Source organism: Olea europaea, chromosome 13 (assembly GCF_002742605.1).
Source record: "Olea europaea var. sylvestris chromosome 13, O_europaea_v1, whole genome shotgun sequence".
Classification (NCBI taxonomy): domain Eukaryota; kingdom Viridiplantae; phylum Streptophyta; class Magnoliopsida; order Lamiales; family Oleaceae; genus Olea; species Olea europaea.
The window spans coordinates 21,975,808-21,997,096 of record NC_036249.1 but is presented as its reverse complement, the minus strand read 5'-3'; the positions used below and the strand labels follow the sequence as shown (position 1 = coordinate 21,997,096).

At 33.2% G+C, this 21,289-nt stretch overlaps 1 protein-coding gene across 3 annotated transcripts; it reads right to left on the bottom strand.

The window, feature by feature from the left end:
- Window positions 1–2,584: 2,584 nt before the first annotated feature.
- Window positions 2,585–16,718, bottom strand: LOC111407877 (putative ABC transporter B family member 8). Of its 3 annotated transcripts, none has more exons than XM_023037573.1 (10): window positions 16,322–16,718; window positions 8,060–8,298; window positions 7,900–7,954; window positions 7,276–7,454; window positions 6,678–7,135; window positions 5,702–6,242; window positions 5,330–5,509; window positions 3,845–5,128; window positions 3,320–3,735; window positions 2,585–3,222 (listed from the first exon to the last, which is right to left on the bottom strand). In XM_023037573.1, exons 2-10 carry the CDS (start codon window positions 8,267–8,269, stop codon window positions 2,868–2,870), a joined length of 3,678 nt encoding a protein of 1,225 aa, XP_022893341.1. In that variant the 5' UTR covers window positions 8,270–8,298; window positions 16,322–16,718; the 3' UTR covers window positions 2,585–2,867. The 3 variants fall into 3 exon arrangements, with proteins under 3 accessions (XP_022893341.1, XP_022893340.1, XP_022893339.1); XM_023037572.1 differs by having other exon boundaries at window positions 8,060–8,295; XM_023037571.1 differs by lacking the exon at window positions 16,322–16,718 and having other exon boundaries at window positions 8,060–8,416.
- Between the last annotated feature and the right edge of the window lie 4,571 nt (window positions 16,719–21,289).

Sequence of the window (21,289 nt, the reverse complement as noted above, 5' to 3'; positions counted from 1 at the left end):
CAATCCACATCAGGCGTGCAAGTGCAAGTGAAAATCTTTAAACAATTGAAGACCATCATTTATTGACAGCAAAAGAAATTGTTGAAAATCGCTTTACAATGTTGGTTTTGATCAACTTATATAAATTATTGGGTAATTGGCACAAAACGTCCCTACCTTTCAAGTCTATTATGGAAAACGTCCCTACCTTTCATTTTTTGGCATTTTTGCCCTCATTTCAACCTTTCTTTGCGCTGGACGTCCTTCCGTCCATATTCCGTCAGTTTTTCCGTTAAACATTCGGGTAATTTGCACAAAACGTCCCTACCTTTCAAGTCTATTGTGGAAACATTTTTTGGCATTTTTGCCCTCATTTCAACCTTTCTTTGCGCTGGACGTCTTTCCGTCCATATTCCGTCAGTTTTTCCGTTAATTAAATACAAAAATATCTCTTTCTTTCCATAAACAAGGGTAAAATTGTCCTCACCAACTTCACCCCTTTTTCCTGCCATCAACTTAGTCCATAAGTAACAGTAGCAGCAACATGAATCTGAAAATACTTTAAATGATTAAGTTAAATAAAGAAAAAATATCGTGAACACATTATATTTCACAATTCCACAACTACTGTTGCTGTCATCTTGTGTCACTGGAAAAATTTAGAAAGACATATTAAATGGGTAGTCAATTTATAATGAGTCAATTTAAAATGAGCCATTCATCTTCTCCATTGAGCCAAAAAGAGCCGTTCACCATTTCGGCTCTTTATAAATTGACTACCCATTTAATATGTCTTTCTAAAATTTTTCAGTGACACAAGATGACAGCAACAGTAGTTGTGGAATTGTGAAATATAATGTGTTCACGATATTTTTTCTTTATTTAACTTAATCATTTAAAGTATTTTCAGATTCATCTTGCTGCTACTGTTACTTATGGACTAAGTTGATGGTGGGAAAAAGGGGTGAAGTGGGTGAGGACAATTTTACCTTTATTTATGGAAAGAAAAAGGTATTTTTGTATTTAATTAACGGAAAAACTGACGGAATATGGACGGAAGGACGTCCAGCGCAAAGAAAGGTTTAAATGAGGGCAAAAATGCCAAAAAATGAAAGGTAGGGACGTTTTCCACAATAGACTTGAAAGGTAGGGACGTTTTGTGCCAATTACCCTTTAATTAATGGAAAAACTGACGGAATATGGACGGAAGGACGTCCAGCGCAAAGAATGGTTGAAATGAGGGCAAAAATGCCAACAAATGAAAGGTAGGGACGTTTTCCACAATAGACTTGAAAGGTAAGGACGTTTTGTGCCAATTACCCATAAATTATTTGAGCGAGACCCACTACTCGATTATAGAATTTTGTGAGCAGAACAAGTTATACTCTACGAGTAGATTATTGTAATTTCTAGACCAATTTTGGATGAATAAGGAATTAAGATCAAAATTAATGTGCTTAACATTTGGAAATTGGAATTAGCCTAAAGAAATATTCTAACAAAGTGGGTGTGACGCGTGGTGAAATATTCTAGAATACGTTTTATTGAAAATCAATTTTTTTGGGACAAAATATCATGACTTTTGAACTTGTCATTTTTTCAGAAGTGCCTATCTTCAAATAGATATAATCCAATAATTATGTCCTCTATCAACAATTGTGTATTTTTACGACGTAACTTTTCAGTATCTATATGTATAAAGAATTTGATTTTGTAATAGAGTTTTAAACATTAGTATGTTTGATGGTCCATGCAATTTGAAGTGTTCTTACTACTGGATGTGATTTTTGTATTCTGGGAGACGAGTATAGAAAGAAGAAAGTATCATTTTGAGAAGCAATGACTAGGTGTAATTGGGAAAGATGATATGATTAGAACAAACATTCACTTTTTCTTGATATTTGTCTTCTCATATTCTTTGCATTATTTTTTTTAATTGAAGATGTAATCCAAGTTCGTTGGTAACATACAAATAATAAATATATAAGACCAATGAAGATTTTTACCTACCTAGAAGTATGTAGTGACAGCGTATACAAAGTCTTAGCAAGAAAACTAAATTAGTGGTCAAAGCGAAACAAAAGTATATAGTTGGGTGACTAATGTTAAACAAATTAAAGCCCAGTGATCAAAGTGAAACAAATCTTAAAGTTGAATAGTTAATTTGAAACAAAAATTAAAAATTAGCGACCAAATTGAATCCTGTCTATAATTTCAGTGACCAATCGGAGTTCTTACACATCCTATGCATATCCTAAATATATTCCCTTGTGATATTCAACATAATATAGGACCGTTTGGCATAAATTACGAAAATTCAAAAGGAGCTTTTGAAATTCAAAAGTTGTTTTTGAACCCGTTTGACTAATTTTATGAAAATTTCTAATTAGAAGGGCTTTCGTAGAAAGTTGGTCTAATGTGGTTTCCTTTAAAAGTACTTATGAAATAGAAAGTTTTTTTAAAAATTAGTTTCCAAACAAAAATTAAGATAACTTCATCAAAAAGTTCTTCTACAGAGTAAAAACAAAAATAAAAGTCATGCCAAACGGCCTATAGTAATCAAGATTTTGTGATTCATAATCTTCAAATTTTGATTTGAGATGCATTTTGATATTTAAAGGCTCATCTGATTTAATGCTTATAATTTATTACACGAGATTTAGTTTACAATACCTTAGAAGATCACCACATCTCCCGAGGAATGTAGCATCAACAAATTAATATAAGCTTCCTACTAAGAAACATTTGCGACACAGTACTAGACAGTATAATAGGCAATATTTTAAACCTTTTTTTTCCTTATTTAATACTGTCCTGTACTATTTAATCCAACTTACGGATTGCTCGAGTAGTAGTAAGTAGTACATTAATTTGTAACTCTATTGAAGCTATGTAGCTTGAAACTTGGCAAGATTGAAGAAGGCACCTCTCTTGTTCTTCAGCTGGCTGTAATTTCCACGTTCAATCGTCTTCCCATCCATAACAACTGCAATGGAGTCTAAATTCTTAACAGTGTTAAGCCTGTGTGCAACCACAACTGTTGTTCTTCCCACCATGATTCTGTCCAATGCTTCCTGCACAAGTTGTTCTGATTGAACATCAAGTGCACTGGTTGCTTCATCTAGTAATAGTATGTTCGGGTTTCGGATTATTGCTCGAGCAATTGCGATTCGCTGTTTTTGACCTCCTGATAGCTGCACTCCTCTCTCTCCACACTCTGTGTTGTATCCATTTTTCAGTGACCTGATCAAGAACAAGTCGAAAATCAGATTTAGTTCAATGTTATGGGAGTAAAGCTGTTTGATTCTACCGTGTTAATCAAGTTAAGTTTTGATCTTACGAAATAAATTCATGTCCATTGGCGGCTCTTGCAGCGTCTACTACCTCATTTTCTGAGGCATCAAACTTGCCAAACATTATATTTTCGCGAACACTTCCTGAGTATATCACTGGTTCTTGGCTAACAAGTGCTGTGTGTTTTCTATACCAGTTGATATCCAGCAATCTTATGTCCACGCCATCGACTTTCACTGAACCACGATCAACGTCGTAGAATCTCTGAATCAAGGAAATTACTGTTGATTTTCCACATCCACTTTTTCCAACAAGTCCAATGCTTGTGCCTGCTTTTACTTCCAAGCAAAAATCGCGTAGAACCAGCATTTCAGGCCTACCGGGATATGCAAAATCAACCCTTTTCATCTCTATGCCACCAATCATTTTTTCCAATTTTGTTCCACCACTGCGATCCCCGGCCTAATCACAATGTAAATTGATCTCAGCAACTAATCAGGTCAAGAAAAACGACAATTGTGTAACAAAAGAATATTTGATTTGAAATGTAATGGATGTTTCTCATACTTACTGTGTAAGAACCTGGGATTAATGATTGCCTATCGAGGATGGCGAATATAGATGCAATTGCTGCTGATCCTTTGGCTAGATCAGACGTCATGCTCCCAGCATCAGCAATAACCTTTCCGGTGCTCACCAAAATGAAGAAAGTCTTAAACACGTCTCCAGCTGATATCTCTCCATTTTTGACCAATTTTCCTCCGTACCAAAAATCCAGAGCCCAACATATGAAAGTTAGACCTTGAGCTGACCCTATACCGATTCCTGCTAGCCAAGATTTCTTTCTCGCCTCCTTCTTTGGCTCGTCCTGAGCTTCATTGAATATCTGAAGGACATTTCCCAAGCTCCCGAATGAAGTCACTATCCTGTGGTTGTACACAGCCTCGGCAGCAATTTGAGTGCTATGATTCTGTTTCTTGATACAATTACTTGTCATCGTCGAAAGGAGAACTTTTCGGGTGTAAAAACAGAGAATTGTGAGTGGCTGGATAGCTATCATGACAAGCGCAAGTTTCCAAGCGATGACTAGCCCCATTATCATTGAAATAATCACGGCTGATGCTGTTTGAATTAAGAGAGAAACTCTATCAGCAACAAGGGACTTGACCATTGATGCTTCGTTGCTCAATCTAGAACAAGTGGCTGCACTCGAGTTTTGTTCTTCATCGAACCAAGCTGCTTCGAAAGTCAAGATTTTCTCAAGCATTTTCAGTCTGATTCTTCTTGTCAGGCACTCACCCATGTATGCAAAGTTGTAATGTTGGCAGATATTTACGGTAATGGAGACGAAGCAAAGTGCACTGAAAATGAGGGCGTATTTTTCAATCCGGGCTTGCATTTCTTCATGACTATGTGAGAAGAAAGCTGAAATCATGCCACCTATTGTTAATGCGTAAACAGGTTGTATCGCGCCAAAAGCAATAGCCGATAGGCTTCCAATAAGTCCTTGTTTCCATTCGGGCAAGTTCAAGGTAAGAAGCCTAGAAAACGATGGTGGAGGATAGGAAACAGGTCGTGGATCATTAGTAATTGGTAAGGGTGAAAGGGAAACAGCAGGGCTCGATTTCGCAGTGCTTTTTCTTCCTGCACTGCTTCTTGCTGCTGATGAGACTAAAGCTTCTGAATTTTGTTCTTGATCCATAGAACCGAATTGCCTTTGAAGCTTTGCCAGTTTGGCGTAGTGGCCATTAGTTTCAATGAGATCATTGTGTGTGCCAGTTTCAACAATACAGCCACCACTTACAACTGCAATCATATCTGCATTCTTTATTGTTGACAGTTTATGCGCGATGACCTGATCAAATCCAGCAAAATAACACTTTTAGAGGCATAAATTAAGCCCTTCAAACTTATAAGTTCACTAAAAATTTTAGTTTTCAGACTTCATACTCATATTGTCGAGAACTGAGGTCATTGTCCTTCAACTAAAATGTGACACAATTATGAGAAAGTGATGTTTGAGGTGCAAGTTATGTAATAGAAAAAAAATCAGTACCAGGGTTGTTCTTCCCATGGAGGCTTGATCTAATGCATTCTGAACAAGTGTTTCTGATTCAGAGTCCAGTGCACTTGTTGCTTCATCAAGGAGAAGAATGACAGGATTTCTAATGATGGCTCGGGCGATCGCTATCCGTTGCTTTTGTCCACCTGATAGTAGTGCTCCTCGTTCTCCAACCTGTGAAAAAACGTACATGTTTGTCAAAATACAATCTCGAAAATATCTCCTAAGACACAATGCATAATCCAGTTGCAGCTTCAATTTTTAGACGAGCTGAAAACTAATGAAAGTGTCTCATCACTAACGTTCACTTCCCTAGCACAAGAAGCCATTATGAACAGGTTAATAGTCTAAGATGCGTCGACTCACCTTAGTCTCGTACCCTTCTGGAAGCTGCCTAATGAAATTATGGGCATTTGCTGCCATTGCTGCTGCAACAACTTCATCCATGGTGGCCTCAAATTTCCCAAACATGATATTTTGTTTCACTGATGTCCCAAACAGTGCATGTTCTTGACTTACCAGTCCCATTTGTTGTCTTAACCATTTCAACTGTAATGTCTTTATATCTATACCATCAATGCGCACGGTTCCACTACTTGCATCATAAAACCGTTGTACCAATGCAATTGCAGTTGATTTTCCACTTCCACTTGCACCAACAAGAGCCACAGTTTTTCCTGCTTCAATCTTAAGATCGAAGTCTTTGAGCACGACAGTTTCAGGTCGAGAAGGATATGTGAATTGGACACGCTCGAATTCAAGCTCTCCTCTTATTTTTTCAAGAACGAGTCCTTTCGTCTCTTCTCCATCAATTTCTGGAATCCGGTCTATTCTGTGAAACATTTTTGAGGCTGCAACAGAAGCTTCTGTAAAATATTTCAATTCGGGTAGTGCCACTCCAAGAGATCTGCATTTAATTAACCATTTATATGTTAGAAAACGAAAATCAATCTTAGCAAGAATGGAAGATATGTAGCATCTTACAAGACTAAATGGAAATTGTATAAAAACATACTATACTACATTTATCCTACATATCCATATCACTAGTTCACGACACATAAGATAAAACTTGCTTAAGTTGAATCAAAATATGTGAGGATCAAAGGTCTATTTTTCTTGCATTAATATATTTTACGAGAATTTCATTAAGCAATAAATAATGCATATGCTTCAAGAATCTTTTTTACTAAACAAGCATAATTTAACAACCAAAGATTGTGATGAAGCTGGAAATGAAAGCAAACCATACTGTGTCAATGACAAGGGAAGCAATTGAAAAGCATAAAATATAAAAATAATAATACATTATAGAGCATTATGAGATGAAAAATAAACTTACAGTCCACCCATGACAAAGGCAATTCCAGCTGCATAAATTCTTCCTCCACTCTCTCCTTTGTGCATGATCAGTTGACTTCCATACCAAGCAAGTAAAGCCCAGATTGCAAAAGCAAGTCCTGTACTTCCTACAGCAAGACCTTTCGCTATTCCTTGCTTCATACCGAGCTTTTTAGTCCGATCCAGTATTATTGAATATTTTTCAATAATACTTCTCTCAGCAGTAAACGAATATACAGTTTTAATAGAGCTTAATGCCTGCTCTACAATGGCATTTGCTCTGCTGTATTCATTGAAGCTCTTTTTGGATAAATAAAGAAGGTATTTTCCATAAATCATTCCTGGAATGATCAAGAGAATTACTGTAGGAAAAGCCACCAAAGACAATCTCCATGAGAAATAGGCTGAGAATGCAAGTCCTGAGATGAATGCTGACATGTTCATCAAGAATTTGGGTACCTAAAATAAATTCATAATGTTAGAGGTACTATGAATTCTTAAGGTTTCCCTTTTCTTATACAAAATTCAGATTCCTAAAATTGGATATTCGAGAAGATCCAAAAAATAGAAATCTATGCATTTATATTATATATATGTACCTTCTCACTCAACACTTCTTGTATGAGACAAGTTTCCTTTGAAATGCTATTAATGATTTCTGATGTAGTTGCTTCTTGTGAATCAAAGAACCCAACTTCTTGCCTTAAAACAGCCTCCAAGTACTTGTACCGAATCTTCAAAATTTGTCGCTCGCTTGTCTTGCTCCAGCAGTAGCCTTCTACAGTGATTATTATTACTATTATTTACCCAGGTAATTGATCAGTTCATTCTATGTACATGGGAAAGGCAAAATAGAGATGCATATTTGCTTTACAAATTTATTTATTTATTTTTCCTTAAATTTAATTTAGCGTAAAATTATTTTTTCCTTCATCGAACCTATCCTGTCCATTGACAGAAATAATCAGAAAAAAGGAGGGGGAGACACAAATCTTTACAAAACATTTTATGCTTTTCCTAATTAACATAAATGTAAGAGAGAATTAGGGTTTCAGAAATAGCCTGATAATTGTGTAAAAGTTCCTTTTATTGACTTGTTTATATATGCCATGTGAAATAGGGACCTTGGATTGACTTAAGTTGGTGAAGGCATCTTGGCTTAACCATGTTACCTAAAAGGCAGGCAAATTAAGAGAGAACTAATAAAGTGAATCAGAAATTACCCATAAATGCAACAGCCATGACTGCTAATCCCAAGTAGACAAAGTATAAGCTGCACTGTAAAAGAATCCCAGAAACCAAGTATGAGAGACATATAAACAAAGAATCAATACACGACATAAAACGTTAAATATATGAGAGAATCTGAGATTTAAGGCTGACCTTTTCAACTTCATTCATGAAATTCCCTTGATTCTTAGGTGAATTACCGTATCCCAAGCTATTGAAAAGTTTGCTAACATAAACCAGTAAACAGTTTGTTGACATGCCATCTCCAATGGCTCCAATTGTTCCCATCAACAAAAGCAAAGTGTCAAGCCAATCAGCATATCTGAATATAATGAAAAACGAGTTTCCAACTTTCCCAGCCATCTCTCCTTTCTCCCTCAGTTGTGTTGCTGCTGGAGGAGAACACATTTAGCACTTATATAAAAAGCTTGTGAGTTCAATAGTGAATAGGGTATTAACGTATCCCTTTCAAACAAGTGTAAACAGAGAGATTTCTTTTAACCAAAAGCCTTGATTTCCTCTTATTGTCCAGTTCAATGTGCTAGTATGCAAATATATAGACAATTTTTCAACATCTGATTTTCCATGGAGCCTACATGACTCATATTATAAGCTTTGTGGGATTATTTTATTATGGCAATGGCATGATTTTTGAAAAGCGAAGAAGGAGCTTTTGAGATTCAAAAACAGATTTTGGACCCGTTTAACTAATTTTATAAGAATGCTTTTGCCAGTTAAAAGAGCTTTTGGGGGAAAGACGTCTAATGTGATTTTTTCTGAAAGCAATTCTAGAATAAAAAGTACTTTTAAATATTAATTTTCACTCAAAATTTAAGATAGCTTCCCCTAAATCTTTTTTATAGGAAGCAAAAGCAAAATTAAAAGTCATATCAAATGAACCCTTAATATCTTAAGAGAAAAACGGGAGATTGGCATGCCAACCTAACCTCTAAAAATACAAAGGACAATAAGAATGGAAGTAATTTTGTTTGTAATCTCAATTGCCAAAGTAATAGTACGCTAATGGGAACCAAATGCTCACACAAGAAGAAATACATATTTATTTAAATTGATTTACCATCATTATGGGACCTATATACATTTGCTACTTCAATTTTCACTATTCTAGAAGATATGTATATCGGTTTTCTCAAGAAACATCATATGTTAGAGTGACTTGAGACTAATATCGAATAACTAATATTTGTCATAAAGGAAAAAGGGTATAATATAATTACGATTATACTATACTCTACGTAGTCCTACAATATTCCCAATATATGGCCCAGAGGGACTGTTTGCACACCCTTTTAATGAATTAGTGAAGTCACTTTCAATACCACCAATCCTTGGTAGGTCTTTTGCAAGTAGGGTTTCCACAAAGATGACAATGACATTGTTGTCCCATTACTCCCATTTAATGTTTTTTGCTTGATATTGGTTTGCTTTTTCCATAGTTTGTACATAGAAATATGAAGTTGCTTTGATTACTTTATCATTTCAGCTTGTTTTGTCTACGTTAATTTAATCTTACATGAAATTAAGCTTCGGCTTTCACTAAGACCATCTTCAATGGTCTAAATCAAATTTAGTGGAATTTTACACCAAATTTGGTGCAATTTGATGTAACATCTCCAATGTGATGAAAAATTACATCAAATTTTATTTTAAATTATATTATTAATAAAATCGTTAAATTAAAAATTATATTTAATGAACTAAAATATTGCATAATTTTTTTTAAAAAAAAAACATTAAACAGAATATCATAACTAAAAAAAATTACAAGAAGAGTTTAAAAATAAACGTTAAATGAAAATAATCATCATAATTCTAAAAGATTAAAAAAAAGAAGAAGGAGGAGGAGGAGGAGGAGGAGGAGGAGGAGGATATAAATAGAACAAAAAGTGCTTGTAAAGGGAAAGAGAGTGGAAAATGGAGAATATCGAAAAATTTCAAATTTGGTGTAAATGAATAATGTTACACAAATGATTACACCAAATTTTACACCATATTTACCTAATAATTGGAGAGCATTTTACACCAAATTTGATATTTTATAACAAATTTGCCTTACCATTGGAGATGATCAATTGACCCTTGCGTTTCCACAACATTTTGTACCCTAATTGCGCCTTTCGCTCCTATCAATTCAATAGTAGTGTGGTGAATCTTCATATTGCTAAAACGTGATTCACATTTTCTTTTCTAGCACTTTTATTCTTTAACCTCTAAGATAGGATTAACTTAAAACTGTCATTCGATAGAGAACTTTAGCTATAACTTTTGGGAAAATAAAGAAGTTCCTCTTTTGCTTCAACGGCCCAGCTTCGTATTCTATACAGATTCTACTTTAATAGGAGCTTTATAATTTAAGTTTCATTTCTCCCTTTTTCTAAACTTTTTCATGCATGATTGAGCTAAATAGTTTTAGGGGAGAGTTTAAAGAATTATCTCTAACATGTAATCTATTGCACAAAAAAGAAAGTGTAACCTCACCAAACAAAAGAAGAAGATGATTATCAGGCAAATTGGATGCTCGTTTATCAAAAGTTTAGAGCGTATACTTTTCTTGAGAGATTTAAACGCATAACTTATAGTTTTAGTCCAACATAGTATTCAAACTGCGAAAATAAAAATATATATTCAAACCTAACACAACCCGTCCAAATTACCTAGTGGACTTGAAATGTGATGTGCGCTAATGATAGATATTGACTAAATGTCAAATCTATCACCACCAAGGCTGATTATGAATTACTACAAAAATGCGCTAAAATCAAATGTTTATGTAAAAATCTAATCTATGTTGCAAGAGATGAATATTGATGATTAATGAATTCCCTTGTGAACATTACATTTACTTGCATAAGTGGCACGCTCGTGAACAATGATCCACCAAAAAAGGATCTGCAGGATTGATTCCACGAGCACCAAATTTATCATCTAGTTCAAAATGGAATTTCCCTAATTGACTTGGGGACAACATTCATTTTCTTTCACTTATTTCTCAATATATTTTTTACTTGAAAAAAATCAAATTCTAGGATGATATAGTACTATGAGTTAAATAGTGCCATTTAATTTGGGAAAGAATTCCATCGAAGAAGGAAACGTAAGGGGAAAAAATGGTTATGAATTTATAAAAAAATAGTGAAAAATAAATGAATTTTTGGGAAGGAGAGTAGAAATGACAAAAAGTACAAACGAAATTTGGCTCGAGTGATGGGATAAATTAATTAAAGGTAAAAGTAGTAAAAAAGCACTACTATTTGCTATTATTTCAATCAGTTCCTTTTATATTGGTGGTGCTTTATGAAAGCTTTCTTTTGCGTTAACAATAAGGTACTTATAAAGTAGCAATATTTGAGTTACAGCTTCCATTTTTAGGTTAGTCAAGAATGTCAATTGAAAAATGTTGTTTGGCTCAAACCAAAACAGTAAATGAAGTCATCTATATCCTTTCTATAATTTTTCTTTAAAACTTAACTAAAAATGCAAGAATTTTTTATTTATTTATTTATTTTTAAAGTAATTAACACCTGACAATCTAATGGAGGGGGAGGGAAATAAGGACGTGAAATACCCAACGTTATGTGTCAATATAGTATAATTTTGTTTTTACAAAATAATAAATAATTTAATTATTTCTTTAATGGTATTGCATTTTGTTTAATAATGAGCATGTGGATAAAATGTAAAAAATTACTTGTAAAAATATGAGTTGAGTCTTATATAAAAAAGACAGTTTAACAAAATTTATATTTTATTTATAAGTAAAATTGTTCGAGCCAATGTATGAAGGTTGGCATCTTATAATGGAACTTTGTAGTGTTAACTAATTCACTATTCGAGATTGAAATTTGTTCTCATCATAGAAATAATTCAAAGGTAACATTAGTACACTAAGAGTGTAATACACACGGACTGCGTGTTGAGTTTAATTCTATGGCATGATCATTCGAAGAATTAAATTTTACTTGATCATTAGGTATTTTTTATATCCCTAGACATTGCTGTGCATATCTTTTGCAAGTTTAATGGTTCTTTGATTCACGAATATGAGAGATTAATTTACTCGAACAGATATCTCGATAAGGGAGCAGTTTGAGAACGAGCAAAGCAAAGAGCACAAATTCATATCGAGAACAGTCGCCCTTGTAGAACTAATCGATTGACTGCTTAACTATTTTCTAGTGAAAATATAAATCTAAACTTAGTATTCAACGATGACTAAACTTTGAAATCTGTGATTGGTTCCCGAGACCGCGAAGAAAATAAGACTTAAGTTAGTGAACATATTTAGAAGCGCAAAACGGTTATCTGTGCTGTATATTAATTATCGAATCTTGGATAGTAATAAATTACATATATGGGAGGTCATAGGAAAATATTACCGATATTAGCTTTCGTAAGAGTATAATCTTTTGTCTTTAGTGAAAAAATAAATACTTCTAATTTGATTGAGTGGTCTAGAGTGTTGAGATGGTGACTCAAATTAGGTTAGAAATCTTCAATATTGTGTAGGAGATTATGAAGATTGCGTATTCGACTTGATTTGGAAATAAATCAAATTACAGCTAAGATTTTTTTTTCTTTTACGCGTTTTAACCTAATTCCACCAGATTTTCTTACCTTTTAGGACACTATTAGGGTTATGGACGTGGCCTATAAATTAGAGATTCATCCGTCAGTTTTACTGAAGCATTATTGTTATCCTGTATTATTCTCTTCATATTGTCGGTTTAATAAATTTTATCATTCCTCTGTTTAGTTTATCTTTTTCTACTTTACTTTAATCTTATTTTCATGGTGCGATTTTGAATATTTCATTATTACCATTAAATCTCAATCTTGCATCGCCTTTGGACTCAACAAGTGGTATCATAGCCATGTTCCAGGTTCTTCGTGATTTGGTTGAGATTTTTCAAGGATAAATTCGTTAAAGTATGAAATTCCCTGTTGGATTGTAATACAAGATTTTCACTGTGGCAAGTAAAGGTGAGGGATGAGTTGATGCAGATCAATCTTGACGATGCTTTGCTGGATTTTGAGAGGATGCCAGCAAAATTGTCTATGGAGGAGAAACAACGGAGGGATCGAAAGGCTCTAGCGCAGATTCATCTTCATTTATCCAACAATATTCTGCAAGATGTCTTAAAGGAGAAGACTGTGACTGTTTTGTGGCTCAAGTTGGAGCGATTTGCATGACAAAGAGTCTGACGAGCAAATCGACTCTAAAGCAGAAGTTGTATTTTCATCGCATGGCGAAAGGAGGTTCACTACATGACCATCTTGCTGTGTTTAAGGATATTATTACAGATTTGGAGACATTGGAGATAAAATATGATGAAAATGATTTGGCCTTGATCTCGTTGTGTTCGCTACCCAGTTTTTTTGGTCGTTTCGTGATACTATATTGTATAGTTTTGACACGTTGACCATTGAGGAGGTATATGACACCCTGTTCTCAAAGGAGAAGATGTAGCTGTTGCTTGGAGATCCTACATCTAGGGGTGGGGATGCTCTGGTTACTCATGGTGATCGACGGAGGGATAGATTGAAGGTGAGGTACAGAAAATGTGTATTATTATTACTGTAAAAGGAAAAGACACATTAAGAAAGATTGCAACAAGTTGTAGGGTAAACGTGATTTACATGCAAATCATGTGGGGCAATCAGGTAACGAGACTAACATTGTTGAAAATTTTTCGGACAATGGAGATGTAATGTTGGCTGTATCTGATGGAGAATCCAAACCTAGGGAGTGGATTCTGGATGGTTGTATCATATGTGTCTCAATAGGGTTTTGTTTCAGACATATGAGATAGTAAAGTAAGGTGGAGTTGTCATGGGAAACAACCAATTTTGTCAGGTTGCAGGAATCGATAGGGTCAGATTGAGGCTACAAGATGGGATAGTGAGGGCACTTGATCAGGGTCACCGTGTTCCAGACTTAACAAAGAATCTCATATCGCTGAGTACCCTAGATATAAAAGGGTATAAATTCTCTGATGGAGGTGGAGTCTTGAAGGTTCGAAGGGGTGTCCAAGTTGTACTAGAGGGACGGAAGAAGTCTTAGTTGTACATCTTGCAAGGGAACGCAGAACCAGTTAAGAGACATTTGGACAAGTTCAGTACCATGGTGGAAGTTCAGTTTGGTACAGTACCCCTTGTGTCGAGCTCTGAGTTGGTTAAGAACACTGTTAGGGAGAGCATTGGTGATTCCGGTTTGCCACCAATTTCAGCAGATACACCGTGTTCAATTGCTAGGGTTGGACTCATGGAGCATAGGTATAGCGGTGTTAATAATGTCTAGAATGCTTTAGGGGACATTAAAGGTGACAGTTCTAGTGACGGGCCTTCTGATCCAACACGTGGTATGGTTTTTGCTACAGGGTATGCTTCGACCATGTTTGGTCAATATTAATTTCTTAGTGGAATTTCGGAAACCTGAGATTTGGGTTCGGGTATCGCTTGTGGATGCCGTGCAGAGGATGTTGGTTTAGTGATGGAGAGTTGTGATTACTGTGCTGAGGAGATTGGTCAGTTCATTTTGTTGCAGACGGATTTGAATTATAGGAGTTTCGTTCATTGCACCGAAATTTGAGTCAAGATGGAGATTGTTGAACTGGTGACTCAAATTAGGTTAGAAATCTTCAATATTGCATAGGAGATTATGAAGATTGCGTATTCGACTTGATTTGGAAAGAAATCAAATTATATCCAAGATTTTTTCCTTTTACGCATTTTAACCTAATTCCACTAGATTTTCTTACCTTTTAGGACTCTATTAGGGTTATGGACGTGTACTATAAATTAGAGACTCATTTGTCAGTTTTACAGAAGCATTATTGCTTTACTTTATTATTCTCTCTATATTGTTGGTTTAATAAACTTCACCGTTCCTCTACTTAGTTTATTTTTTCTACTTTACTTTAATCTTGTTCTCGTGGTGCGATCTTGAATATTTCGTTATTGCCATTAAATCTTAATCTTGCATCACCTTTGGACTCAACATAGAGTTGACTAGATAGGATGTAGATCAGCAATGATGTGGATTCAATGCTCTAACCGTAGACATTCTCCATCTCTCGTAAGAATTATAAGGCTTCAAAGGGATCTTGGACGCATAAAAGCAGTTCAAAAAAGGGATAATTAGAGCTTGAATAATATATGTTTGAACATGTCCTTATGATAAATTGTTAAAGTTTAAGATTTAATTGCAATTATTTTAAAAGTATGACTTAATTATGATTCTAATTAAAGTTCAGGAATTACATGTACAATTAAATCAATTATGGCCTAATTAGACTTGTACCCGGACTAAAGTCTTTGACCAGTATATACTGGCAAGTAGTGGCCGAAGTTTCATGGGAAAAGGGAGAAAAGTGAAAATTTTATTTTCTTGTTTTATTGATCTTTTCTTGATCCATGCAAATTAGAATTGAATTTTTAATTTAATTAAAAGAAAGAGACCATATTTTGGTATAGTTTTGACTTTGAAAAATATCATTGAAGGTTTGAAGTGCCAAAATTTTAAAATCAAAAGATGGAAGTTCGTGATTTGAATCTAATCAAGAAATTGATTATCAAATTTGAGGAAATCCTAAATCTTTTTTGCTTGACATACACATTGACGTCTAGTGTGATCTTGATTTCTTGTATTAGAGGATATTTTAATTTTTCGGACAACTTTACTAAATTGAAAATGCCCAATGTGACCCCGATAATTTGACCAACTAGAGTCGATTTAAAAGTTTGATGAAAACACTCAAACTTAGTTGAGATTACTTGACTAGGGTTGAGTTTACTTTTTCTATTCATCTCGACTATGGTTTGGGTCGCTTTTATATTCAACTCGACCCTCAAGTTCTCTGTTTTACCCAAATATTAGAGTAGCCTTTAATCGGACTCAATCCTAATCGAGTCTAGTTGAGACTTCTTTATGAGAGTCTAATAATTTGAAAGAATATTAAGGTCGATGCATTCGAAGTTTATTATTTTGATAAGATTCCAGACATCTAAAGATGGTGGCGGTGTCTATTTCATTCAAAAAGGTTCTCAAGGAATTTGACACCACTTATATGAAGCCTAAAAGTTTAGTTAGAGCATTCCAGCTTTAATTTTTTTAAAAAGTTATTTTTGAATTTATTTAAAGTCTAGCATTCAGTTATTTGGTTTTTATGTGACTTGTTTGTATTTTTATATGTCGATATATCGAATTATATTCTTGAGGTCAAACATAACATCCCTTCTTAATTCTCGTATTTTTCTTTCGAGGATAAATGAAAATGTAATACAATCAAGAATGGTAGGAGACACATTTACAGAATTCTTGTGCAGCAAACTACCAGAATATAACATAATTAAATAGCAGTGACAAAAGAGCAAGAATAAGCAAATTAAACTTACAGGTTGTAGCAAGAAATTCGGGCTTTAATTATTTGAATCCCTCTTCAAAAATTCCAAAGTATCCTCATTGAATTGCTCAATCCCGTCGACATGAGATCAAAATCTTTATGTACCAATGACACTTCAAATGATATCATAATTTTGGAAGAACGGAGAATAAACAGCACTGAAAATATTTGGCTAGTTGAAGTTGTACATGATGACTACTGTTCTAATGAGACCATAAGTTGCACGATAAGTTAATTACCGTCAGAAATTTTCAAGCTATATTTGAAGTCGATGAAAATGGGCAAAGAAAATGTTGTATGTTAAAAATAATAATTTTTATATTGTTACGGGAGGAATATATTTATATAAATGGAAATTTATGGTAAGACTATGGAAATTTGTAAGTAATCTAGAACCACAAATTACACATATACAATGGCTTCACATTCTGACTCGAAAACCGTATATATAGGCAAAGAGAGAGAGAGAGAGAGAGAGAGAGAGAGAGAGAATGAAATTCTAGCTCAGTGTAGGATGCCAAACGCACAAAGGAATAAAACTTTAAAAGTTCTTAGTATAGAATATATATTATGAAGCGTTTTATTCACGTGCATAAAAGAAATTGTAATACATATTACAGAACAATCACCAGATGAAAGTTGACGGCATATATGATAGTCAAAGGTAAAACGTCCCTAAAGTCAAATGTAAATATCAAAAATACTGTTCCGTAATGCCATCAGAATATCATATATGGCTCTGTCACTGAAGCTTGTTTGGTAGTAATTATAAGTTTGAATTTTACGAAATAACAACTTAAAATTATAATTTAAACTTTACTAAATATATTATATGCAGATAAATATATCGACGTTATCAACACTATGATTATGTCAATAAATCACCACCGATATTGTCGAGTTTTTTATTAGAAAGTGAAAATATATTTTATGATTATAGGGATGGCTTTGTAGACTTTTGCTTGTTAAAGGGTCCAATAAGAAAATTATATTTGGTCAAAGAAAGTGAAATATTAATAATAAACAATTATGTTTCTTTAAGTTTTTTATATCTGAAAAAGTAGTCAAAACTGTTCAAGATCAGTTAAAGTGGCCCTAAAGACAAAGGCATAAACTTGTTTCGAGTTTTAAAATGACAACATATTAAAATGAAGAAATGTTTAGTAATTATAAATCATTTAGCTCATGTATATTTTTATTTCAGCATGTGGATTGTGTTAGTAAGATTTATTTAGCTTTTTTTGAGGTGTGAATCTGATCAGTAGACAACGATTCGTCATTAGGACATATTGTAGCAAGATAGAGAAGCTTGTTCACGCAGAACCCCAAACTTTTCTCTCTTAAAATTCCTTTGAATAATCCATTTGGTCCTTGATATATTCTTTGACGAAAATGCTCATAATTATGTTGTGTGGAATAAAACAAGAATTAAAATATATCAAAGAGTTATCTATAAGCGAAATCTACTGAAGTAGTGTACTTGTACTCATCAAATCCAGGGTGTGATAGGGTTCCGAAAATCTTATTGAAACTGTCCATATCCGGTTCATCCTTCAGAGATAGATGAGAAGAAACTCTCATGTCCAGATCCGTTTTATTTCGTTTTATCTTTTTTCCCACTTTCAGAAGAATAATCATTAAGTACGAAGCGATGGGAACAATGGAACTTGTGAGCACTGATTTTACGACTGAGTGATTGCCCTTCGGAGTAATAGATTGTGAAATGGAAGAAGATGGTATAACAAGGAGTTAATTTTTTAAGATAGAATTCTGCTTCATGTGCTAATAGAAATTTGTCCCTCACTATATAATAATACTTTCAAAATTAAAAACACAACAAAAAACTTATGTCACAAGTGAATAAGAAAAATTATTGTACCCTTTTTGACAAGAATGTCCACAAACAAACTAAATATTTAGCTTTGCCTCACAAGACATGTTGTCCAACAACCTTGAAATTGATCGCGCCTTTCGCTACTAAAAATTGTACTTGGCAATACACTATGTGAACTGCGAGAGGATGGAGCATCACCTTGAACACTTGGATAGGTGGACTCGACCTTGATATGAAAGGATAGACCCAACCTTGGTCTTAAGGGATGTGCTCGACCTTCAGCTTAGCTTTTGGGGACCTGAATGTAGGAGTCATTATAGAAGTTTGCCTTCTCGATTGAGGCGTAGGACTCTCATATTAACACTTTGACACATTACATCTTCTTAGTAATAGGGAAGATTTCAAGTTGTAGCAATGTGTCAAAATTGTGTTGGCTTCTATTCATTTGCTATGAAAAGGGCATTTGTTGAAATGTCAAAAATGTATTTGTTGAATAGCAAAGGGAACAACAACTTGGAGACAACAGATCTAGACTCCATAATTCACAACTTGAGTCAATTTAGCGCTTGTTTGATTTTATTTTTAGGAAAGTGTATTTTTATTTTATTTTATTATTATTATTTTTTTTTTTTTTGTGAATGTGTGGTTAAAAGTAGGGAAAAATTATTTGAAAATGTAAAATATTTTTTTTTGGAGTATGAGTTTTGAAAAGAAGTTATTCTCAAATAATCAAAATAAAACAAGGACTTAAAGTTTTAAGGACCATAGTCAACATTGCTCGACTAGGTTGGATTCACTTTTTTGTTTAATTTGATGTTCAAGTTTATTTGTGTAACCCAACTAGAGTCGATTTTCTTTGTTAACATCTAAGGATGTTTTTTTATCCCGTTCCAAAAGATTCACAAGGAATCTAACATCTATATTAAGGATAAAAGTAGTTGTAAGAGTTTTAATATTATATATACACACACACACGTACTTGAATTATTTATTTATTAATTAATTGTCGAGGGAATTATTATTATTTTTAAATAAAAAACTGTGTACCAGTTATACATCAAATTTGAGAGAAAGAAGAAACTAAAAAGAAATTATAACTCTGTCCTGGAAGCCAAACACGCAAACGCATTGCATCGAAGCTTCAAAAATTCGTAGCATATAATATATTATATTAGTTTTTTATTCACGTGCATAAAACTATAATACTTGTTATAATACTACTACCAACCCAAAAATTTTAAAAATAATAATAAAATTGCACGAGAATTTACAGATATCATTGTCAATTAATTATATACATACTTATTGTTAAACTATGTAGTCTAAAAACTTGAACCTCTAAAAAAGTAATGAATTTAAATTTTCAACATTTATAAGGCACTAGAGAAAAGGCACATTAGCATATGGTCATTCAAAGTTATATTGAAGTCGATGAAAGTCACCGAAAGAATTGGCAATATGTTAAAACAATATTTTTTATTATTTTCGATGTACTATCAATGAAATGATTTGATTAGTAACTATCTCTTGTCGATGTCATCATGATCTTTTAGTAGTGCGTTTTTGATTAGTTAAAATGTGTTGTATGATTATGGGAATAGATAAGGTGATGATTATTATTCGATAGTGTCGATTAAAAAATTATATATGATGAAAGAACATGTAATATCAATAATGTTTGTATGCCTTTGTAATAAACAATTATGTTTCTTTCAATGTTTTTAATCTGAAAAGTGGACAAAACAATTATATTAGATTAAGAAAAGTTTGTTCTTATTTAATCATATGTAACATGTGCGATATTAAAAGGCACTCATATGTCTAAAACCCTAAACTTGCAGCCTTCTCGAAAGGTTATTTATTCAATTTTTTTTTTCTCCAAAGGGAAATTAATTTAGTAATTAGTCAATAATTTTTAAAATTTAAGTTCCATCTACATTATTTTTCTGAAATTGGAGTTCGACTAGGGACAAGTTGGTTCACAGCCATATAATAATATTGTTTCACGAGAAAAAGAAAAAAATATTTACCAACCAATTTCTCCTTAATATCCTAATTAACATATATGCTCATTGATTTAAATTATGAATATTAATATATCGGGAAATTGACACAAATGGTCCCTAACCTATGGGATTGTTGTGTAAACTGGTCCTTAACCTTTAAGTCTTTGTGTGAACATCCTTAGCGTTTTATTTAATTTGGTCTTTTTGGATAGTTCTCATCCAATTAACGGTTAAAAAGATCAAATTTTTGATAGAAAAACTAAAAATATGAAAAAAGAAATTATAACTCATTACCAACCAATCCTAGATAAGAGAATCTCTAATGCAACTATAGATTGCTTTAAAATTTGTGTCATATAAGCAAAATCGAAGGTATTTAGGTGTTGTTTGACAAAACTTTTGATAAAAGTTGTAGTAGAGTTCTATAAAGTTGATGAAATGTATGATTAAAACATTGATATAGTTGTGAACCATTCGTTGGTTTTGACATCAACTGTTTAACAACTTTTTAAGCTTTCCATCACAAGAAGTTAAAAAATTCACCTCTAATACATGTTGATAGAGATTCTATCAAGATGAAGTGATAAAAAATAATATATATACCGAAAGAGTTTCAATCTATATGACATTGTGGTCTAAGGAGTAGAAACTCAAGTTTAGAATTGATCTCCAATGCATCTCTATATATTTTTTATATTCTTAAAATACTAACAAAAATCACATTTAAATTTACATATGAACAAATAAATTTTGGTGAATTGGCATGGTGTATGGAACTATAGAAAAGATCTATTTTTTATGTCTCCCAACATTTTGATAGAGTCCTTATCAGCTTGCACTCTAAAATTTTTTAAACACATAATTTGATTATATGGCACAATTTGAATTTATATTAGAGACATGAGATTGGTTGTACAATGAATTGACTTTCTAATTTTCTTATTTCCTTAAAATATTTATTCTATTATTCATTTAAAGTAAGATCTTAATCTTTATATAAAGAATTTGAAATTTTTAATAAATATTAGACTAAAATCATCCAAAAGGACCAACTGTGTTCTTTTTTTTTTTTTTTTTTTTTTTTTTTTTTTTTTTATTTTTTGACCAAAAAAAATTTTAT